The sequence below is a fragment of the Impatiens glandulifera genome, chromosome 1 (genome assembly GCF_907164915.1).
Source record: "Impatiens glandulifera chromosome 1, dImpGla2.1, whole genome shotgun sequence".
NCBI lineage: Eukaryota > Viridiplantae > Streptophyta > Magnoliopsida > Ericales > Balsaminaceae > Impatiens > Impatiens glandulifera.
In genome coordinates, this window is record NC_061862.1 from 41,732,273 (window position 1) to 41,741,221 (window position 8,949).

The 8,949-nt window shown below is 31.7% G+C and overlaps 2 protein-coding genes and 1 long non-coding RNA gene across 3 annotated transcripts; all 3 read left to right on the forward strand.

Moving 5' to 3' along the window:
* The first annotated feature begins 233 nt into the window (after positions 1 to 233).
* Positions 234 to 1,211, forward strand: LOC124925711 (pentatricopeptide repeat-containing protein At2g29760, chloroplastic-like). The gene is made up of 2 exons (XM_047465790.1): positions 234 to 617; positions 771 to 1,211. Exons 1-2 carry the CDS (start codon positions 234 to 236, stop codon positions 1,209 to 1,211), a joined length of 825 nt encoding a protein of 274 aa, XP_047321746.1.
* Positions 1,212 to 2,128: 917 nt separating this feature from the next.
* Positions 2,129 to 2,847, forward strand: LOC124922391. Its single transcript, XR_007097802.1, has 3 exons — positions 2,129 to 2,236; positions 2,309 to 2,514; positions 2,698 to 2,847. It is a non-coding gene; the product is annotated as an uncharacterized LOC124922391 (long non-coding RNA).
* A 4,471-nt stretch (positions 2,848 to 7,318) lies between these two features.
* Positions 7,319 to 8,271, forward strand: LOC124925721. Its single transcript, XM_047465801.1, has 3 exons — positions 7,319 to 7,936; positions 8,081 to 8,156; positions 8,264 to 8,271. Exons 1-3 carry the CDS (start codon positions 7,319 to 7,321, stop codon positions 8,269 to 8,271), a joined length of 702 nt encoding a protein of 233 aa, XP_047321757.1.
* The last annotated feature ends 678 nt before the right edge of the window (positions 8,272 to 8,949 follow it).

Consider the following 8,949-nt stretch of genomic DNA (forward strand, 5'->3'; position numbering starts at 1 on the left):
ACATAATTATTGATTTTGTTTATAACATTATTAATTTTTTTATTTAAATTAATTATCATTTAAATTTAATTAAAATAAAGTAAAAAATTTAATATAAAAAAAATTAAATTATTAAATATTATATTATATTTAAGAATAAAAATTGAATTTATATAATGTTAAAAAAATATTAATCAAAATTATATAAAACTAAAAATAAAAAAAAGAACGAAAAGAGAGAAAAAAAAAGGAAAATGAAGAAGACGAAAAGCTTCCAGTCCTCTAGCTTCGGCCATGAAGTTAACCGTCTATTCTCTACTTCTTCATCTGCTTTATCCATGGCGAAATCTTCTACAAATAATCATCAACCTCAAACTAAACCATATATCCACGAACCAATCTTCAATCCGATTCGTCATTTCATTGATACACTCCTAAAATGCAATAACCTTGAGCAAATCAGACAAGTTCATGCTCATATTACTATCTACGGTTTGTATCATAACCTAATTGTTGTAAACAAGCTCCTTTACTTATACACATATTCAAAATCACTTAAAGACGCTCACGCTCTATTTGGTGTAATGAAAGAAAGAGACGTCGTAACTTGGACTGTCATGATTGGTGGTTTTGCAAAGGTTTGTGATTACTTCAATTGTTTCAAAATATTTAGAGATTACATTAGATCATGATTAGTTCCTGATAATTATACTTTACCTTCTATAATTAGAGCCTGTAGGGATGATAAACATCTTAGATTTGGAAAGTTGATTCATCAAATCACTTTCAAGTTCGGTTTGCAATTGGATGAATTTATAGTAGCTGCACTTGTAGATATGTATGCTAATTGTGATGTTCTTGATGATGCACGCCAACTGTTTGATAAAATTCCAAAGAGAGATTTAACTACTTGGACTGTTATGGTTAGTGCATTTGCTAAGTCTGGAAACCTTAGTGAGTCTCTTGTATTGTTTGATATAATGATAGATGAATGTTTTGTTCTCGATAAGATTTCTATGGTGACGATTGTTAACGCTTGTGCGAAAACCGGGGCTAAGAATAAGGCGAGATTAGTTCATGATTATTTGTTGTGGAGGATTTTTTCGATTGATGTAATTCTTGGCTCGGCGATAATTGATATGTATGCTAAGTGTGGGAATGTTGACTATGCTCGGGTGATATTCGACGAGTTGAGTCGAAAGAATGTGACCTTTTTGATTTATTTAGTATAATCGTACTGATCGGTGTATGAAATCCGTCATTTTTTCTATCATGTACTTTTCCTAGGGATAAATTGAATTGCAGGTTTAACTTCGGTAGAAATTGTGGAAAACATAGAAGTTTTTCTTAATATGCAACTGCAAGTTATAATTAGTGTGCTCATTCGCCTGGATCATAATGATTTATCTAGTGTTCCGATTTAGTGATTATACAGAGTGTTTGCACAATACTAGTATCTGAAGTTTCAAGAAACTATAATAATAAAATCTTACAGTTATAAAATTAAATCTAGTGATTATTCAGCCAGATGATGTATTAATCTTGTGGTTTCAGAGTTGTTTAGCTATGAGATATGAGAGATTGATTTTGCAAGATATTGTGTCCAGCAGTAACCGTTCATTACAATTGTCACAAAAAGAATGAGTTACATTTGCAGGACATTCAATGAAAAAAGGGTTCTACTGCTAAAAAGGTTAGTCCCTTCTTTAGTCTACTTGAAATAAGTTGTTAATCATTTGTTATACTCAAATCAAAATTGAAGAAAAAGTCACAAGTTCATAATATTGTATGTTCTACTTAGACTTAGAATTGACAAAGTCACAAATTCATGTTATAATTGCTGACATATCTAACTGTAATTTTGCCCAACTATTTTGTTATACTCATTATTTGATGCCAGGTTTGATTTCAAATAATGTTATACTCATTTCTTGGTCTGATCTATTGGTGTCGGTAGACTTGACCCTTTTCACAAACCAAAAGAACTTTTGATCTAGTCACATTTTCCTGCAATGCTTAGTATTTATCTGATGATCATGTTATAGGGAAAAAAAGATACTAGCCCTGTTTTAGCCTTTTAAGTTTGATAAAAATATGAACCTATAGGTAAAAATAAATGATCTTTCTGGGTCTTAGCTCATGTTATCTTCTATATTTGCATATTAGAACACACGCTATCAGGAGAGCTCATGAGAATATTGATAAGACATTGAAGGCATCAGAAGTTATATTGTCTCAATTTGATATTTCTCGTCAGGTTAGTTTGATATAAAATAGTAATTGGTTCTGTTTATACAGGTTTGATAGTATGGATATTGTAACAATGCAGGTAGAGTCTAAGATACTTAGAAGTCCGCATGAAGACTTGGAAAGCTACCTTGAAGCGATCTAACAACTAAAGAGCAATATTAGCTTCTTCAGCAACAACAAAAGTTTTAAGAGCAGTGATGGTGTAATTAATCATTCAAATAATTTACTTGCTAAAGCTCTATCAAAGTTAGAACAAGAATTTGAGCAAATCATGTCATCTTATAGGTGTGTTGTTCTCTTCATATACCGTTGCCCTTTCTATCACTGCAATTTCATCCATCGTTATTTCACATAGATATTAAGCAGTTAATTTACCATTTCTTTGATGTTAAAACTGTTGACTGTTTATTCATATTAGTCAATCTACTTCAAGACTTAAATTTTCTTATTATAAATTACCATTTCCAGCAAACCTGTGGAACCTGAACGCCTTTTTGAGTGCCTTCCAAGTTCATTAAGACCATCATCTGAGTCACCAGATAATGAAGGAAATTCAGGTGGCAAACATCATTTTGGTCATGAGCAGCATCACAACGCTGAATTAGAGGATGCAGTTTCCACTCCGCCTGTTCTCATTCCACCAAGAATTTTACCGCTATTGCACAACTTAGCCCAACAAATATTTGATGCCAGGTTTGATTTCAAATAATATCTACCGCCTGATGCCTTCAATGTCTTATCAATATTCTCATGAGCTCTCCTGACAGCGTGTGTTCTAATCTGCAAATATGATAACATGAACTAAGACCCAGAAAGATCATTTATTTTTACCTATAGGTTCATATTTTTATCAAACCTAAAAGGCTAAAACAAGGTTAGTATCTTTTTTCCCCTATAACATGATCATCAGATAAATACTAAGCATTGTAGGAAAATGTGACTAGATCAAAAGTTCTTTTGGTTTGTGAAATGGGTCAAGTCTACCGACACCAATAGATCAGACCAAGAAATGAGTATAACAAACAATGTGTGTGTAGTAGATAGTTTGATGAGTATAACATTATTCGATGCCAGGTTTGATTTCAAATAATGTTTGGTGTGTTATTTAATTCTTTTATTGGTATTTAACCACAACATAAAAAACTATCACGTTGGTGGGCTATGTCATGTGTGTAGTAGATAGTTTAGTTAGTATTAATAGTAGTTAATATGATATGAAGTTAGTATAGTTGGTTAAAATAGTAGTATAAATAGAATACAATGTAATCAATTGGGATATTGAAAAATGATGATGAATAAGTGTAGTGGCATATAGTTCTAGGCGTAGGAACTGACACATTGTCCCTTTAAACACACAATTATTTTTGTTATTAGTCTGATGGTGTATGTTTGTGTAGATTTCTATCAAGAAAATGAAGAGAAAATATAACTCTTAGAAGAATGTCTTAATTTGAGGGAAATTAAGGTATGTAATTGATCGATTTGTTCTTACTTCTTATTTATATTGATGCTTGAATATAATGTTCTCTTAATATTTGTAGTCACTACAAAAAATGAACCATCCGAATAGCGTAAACCTTACACAAGTCATTATAGAGAACGACGTATTGGTAAGATTCTTGAAAAAAATCTTGGTCTCTTAAATAAAAGAAAATAATTAATGAATTGATAAGTGTTTGTTGAATAATTAATGTGTTAACTTATTGCTACTTACTTTTTTTTAGTGTCATGCCTAAAAATAATTCATGTTTACAATAGACCATTTGTAGAGGTGTCTTCAACTTAATAGTGTAAAGAAATACCAATAATTCATGTTTACAATAGGGCATTTGTAGAGGTGTCTTCAACTTAATAGTGTAAAGAAATACCAACAAGTGGTGGTTACAGTTATGCTTAGTTTGTGTTCTTGCAACTTTTTTATACAAATTACAGTGTTGATTAATGACTATGGATGTGTTATCTCACTACACATTTCACAGAAATTACCAATTGAGAAAAAACTAAATAACGTGAAAAGTGAAAAGCTTAGTGAAATATGCTTCTATCATACAATATTTTTCATAGAAAGTTTTCTGGTAGAATCTAATATTTGTCACATACACGTAACAAACCTTAACTCCTTATTTCTGTTTCTTGCTCCTTATTTCTGTTTCTTACACCAGTTTCTATTTTATTTATATCTGTAGGGATACCTTAATTTGGAGTTGAATTATGTTAGGAGAAAGCAAGCTGAGACAGTAACTAGTTTAACAAGATTATTGTCAATACTGAGATTCCATCTTATTAGAACTTGTCTTTTTGAAGGTAGTTAATCGTCTATCCAAGGAGAGTAGAATTTTTGTTGTGTACTCATGTGACTTGAAAATAGCTTTTGTTACAGTTGAAACCATTTCCAACATTTGTGGTTCAAAAGTTGAAAACTTTGCCAACATTTGTGGTTCAAAACTTGAAAACATTGCCAGCATTTGTGGTGCAACAAGGTATGTATGTCACTTTATTTTCTAATAGAACTGTTGAAACCATTTCCAACATTTTTTGTGTATTCATTTGACTTGAAAATGAGAATTGTGGATACATTAATAGAAGTTGAAGTTGAGAAGCAAAATGAGGATATTATGGATGCATTAATAGAAGTTGAGACAACTATATAAGCACTCAAGTAAGCAATTGTGGATGCATTAATAGAATTTGAGACAACTATATAAGTACTCAAGTAAGCAATATTGTGTAAGATTGTTCAAACTGTTGATGCTATAAAAGATGGATAATCGCCTGTTGATGCTGTAAAAGATGGATAATCGCCTGTTGATGCTGTAAAAGATGGATAATCGTCTGTTGATGCTGTAAAAGATGGATAATCGTTTAAGGATTCTGTCTCAAAGTGTAATAGAGAGCAGTAAAGTTCTTTCCATCTCAAGAAAATTAACTATTTGAAAATTAATGCATGTTATTTAAATACATATAATATGTAAGTTAACTTATTAATATTCTTTTATTTTATTATTTAATTTTTTAATTTTTTTTATTATCTATGAAATGTTGGTGTTTTTTTAATTTATAAAAAAAATTAAAATATTAAAACATCTAAAAGAAATGAAAAAATAAAGTAAATAAATAAAATTTTAAAAGAATTGTTAAAAAATAGATTAAAAATAAACTAGACTTTTGGTGACGTTTGAGTTACTATTACCAACGCTTAATAAACGTTGTTAAAGGTCCTACCTTTTAGCAACGCTTAAATTAGTAGTACCGACGCTTAAATAAGCGTTGTTAAAACTTACTCCCACCCTGCTTTCGGCGACGCAAAAATAAGTGTCGGTAACACTTTTGGCGACGCTTTTAAGGGTTGACAGAAGTCTTTTTAAGCGTCGCCGTAGACCTTTTTTGTTGTAGTGGTTGACCGACTAGATAAACGAGAAAGATGGTTAATTATTAATACATATTAGATATTATTAATAATATGAAATATTATTTATTTGTGAAATAAAATAATATATAATTAATGGTTAATTATGAAGTTAAGATTGTGAAATAAAATAATATATAATTAATGATTAATTATGGAGTTAAGATTGTGAAATAAAATAATATATAATTAATACATATTAGATATTATTAATAATAAGAAATATTATTTATTTGTGAAATAAAATAATATATAATTAATGGTTAATTATGAAATTTTATTTAATATAAAAGGATTCACTTATTTGCAAGAAAACGGAAGTGAATAGAGAGAGAATTGTTTCTCTTTTAAAACGGCTTTTCCTATATTACGGTGAGAACTCCAAGAGAAAGAAATCATCTTTTAATCTAGCAATTGGATTGCTTCTCCTTTGTCTTTTTCGTCCTAGCAGTCGAAAGTAAAGAGATCTAGTCGGGCTCGTGTGGACCAAGTAGAGGAGCAACACGTGGGGCTCTCGACTATTCATTACTCTAGATCTGATCCGGTTCACGCATCAAAGGTATATTTCTATAAACTATATATCATGATTCTATCAATTATGCATGATCATATGATTAGATGTTTGGATTAGATCTATAAATTATTCCGCTGCGAACATCTAATTCACCAACAGTGGTATCAGAGCGCAATGTTGCATATATTGAAAGGATCAACAAATTAACTGTTAATTTTGATGCGGATCTATATCCGATGATATAATTTTACATAGATTAAGATGTAAAACTATCTTTAAGAAAATAAAAGAAATATTTATTTTAATTAGATTATATAAATATTTGGATCAAATAAATATGATATATTTGTTTTCTAAAAGTTAGGAAATCCCACTTATTAAAGATTAATATTTTTCTAGTATGGCCCAGAAATACGATTTGAGCATCATTATGTTTTCTTATAACACGATCTACGTATCGTTATGTAATTTGTAATTTATTTTGATAATTAGATTATTATAAATAATTATGTAATACAAATAAGAACCATGAAGTTCAAGGATGGAGATCCATGAAGGGTGCAAGCATGGAGACCAAAGAAGTTTAGTTCTTTATATATTTTTTTTAGGGGTCATACTAGGATCACAATTTTCATTGCATTGTTTTTATTTATAATAATTTTTACTAATAAATAAAAGGCAATCAAAACTTAAGTTCCTAAAGAAAATTGGGGCAATGCCTTTCCGTGTCATGACCCATGAAGTTTATGGTTTTGGTTGGATAGGTTTCGCTAAAGCGAGGGCGTCTTTCCTCAACCTTAGGCTACTGAGGATGAATCTATACGGGGATTCATAAACCTTGATACGGTTGTACCCAACAAGAGACCAAAAGGCAAAGTTTTGGATCTTAAGGCATGGGGATGAATCCTACATTGGATGTGGATCATCAACCAAGAATTATAAGAAGTTATAATTAGTAATTGTTACTTACCTTGAACACACAAGACCTAAGGCAGTGCAAAAGTACGTTGGGGATTGTCTGTAATGAGATCTTGGAATCATTTTATTCATAAGGGACTATAAAAACTTGAATAAAATGTGCATTCACTTATTTTAAATTGTTCAATTATAAGTATTTTGCAAATTTCAAAACATAAACTGATTTGTATGTCATTTATATTCTGTAGAATATGTCGAACGATAATTTGAAATTCTCTCTACGCTCAATTTTTGAGAAAAACAAGCTCAATGAAACGAACTTCCTTGATTGGGAAAGGAATCTGAGAATTATTCTCAGGTCTGAGGGACGTGAGGACGTCCTAACTACTCCTATCCCCACTGTGACTGGAACCTCATCAGATGAGGAGAAGGAAACATCAACTCGGGTGAAAACTGAAGCATTACCTGTTACTTGCCTCATGCTAACTGCAATGGAGCCTGAATTGCAAAAGAGGTTTTTGCATTCTAATGCTTATACTATCATAACTGAACTGAAAACGCTGTTTCAGGATCAGGCAAGGATAGAGCGATATGAGACTCACAAGGCTATACTTGATAGCAAGCTTGTGAAGGGAAAACCAGTGAGTCCTCATGTGATTAGCCTGACTGGGCTTTTCAAGAGGATGGAAAATCTAGGGACCCCATATGACCAAGAGTTGGCCACTGATATTGTTCTTAGATCCTTACATGATGGTTTTGCACCATTTAGAATGCAATACCATATGAATGGTCTAAAGCATGATCTGAATGAGCTCCATAACATGCTTAAAAATGCTGAAGGCAATACTATTGATGACAAGAAGAAGGAAGTTCTAAATGTCAACAATGGGAAGGGGTTTAAGAAGGTGGCTAAGAAAAAGAACAATAACCAAAGGAAAGGCAAGCAAGTTTCCAAACCCAAGGGTGGTGAGAAGCCAAAGATGGCTGCTGATCATGATTGTTTTTACTGCAAGGCCAAGGGACACTGGAAAAGAAATTGTCCCAAGTACCTAGAAGACAAGAAGAACGGGACTGTGAGTTCCACTTCAGGTATTTATGTTATTGAGATTATGTCAACCGATGTTCTCACATTAAATAATGGTCCTACTTGGGTATTAGATACTGCATGTGGTGCTCACATTATTTCATATGTGCAGGGACTTAGAAATAAAAGACAAGTGAAGAAAGGAGAGATAGACCCGCGCGTTGGAAATGGAGAAAGTGTTGCTGCACTTACCGTAGGAGATTTAAGTCTATCTTTTCCTTCTGGTTTAATATTAGAACTGAATAATTGTTATTATGTTCCTTGTATTACTAAGAACCTTGTTTCGGTTGCTGTATTACATTCTGAAGGTTTTGAATTTAGCATTAAAAATGGAAATATTTCTGTTTTTAAGAATGATATTTTCTATGCGACTGCTCCAATGAGTAATGGACTCTTTGTATTGGATCTCAAATCATAATTGTATAACATAAATAAAAAAAACAAAAATTAAATAGTTTGAGTGAGGCCTACCTATGGCATTATCGATTGGGTCACATTAGTGCGAATCGCATGAAGAAGATCCACAACGATGGGCTTCTAAAAGACATGGATTTTAAATCCATTGATACATGTGAATCATGTCTGATGGGCAAGATGACAAGGTCACCTTTCAAGGAAACGTTTGAAAGGGCTACTGAACTATTGGGCGTAATACATACTGATGTATGTGGTCCAATGAGCACTGAAGCTAGAGGTGGCTATAGATACTTCATCACATTTACTGATGACATGAGTAGATATGGGTATATTTACCTTATGTCACATAAATCAGAGTCCTTTGAAAAGTTCAAGGAATTT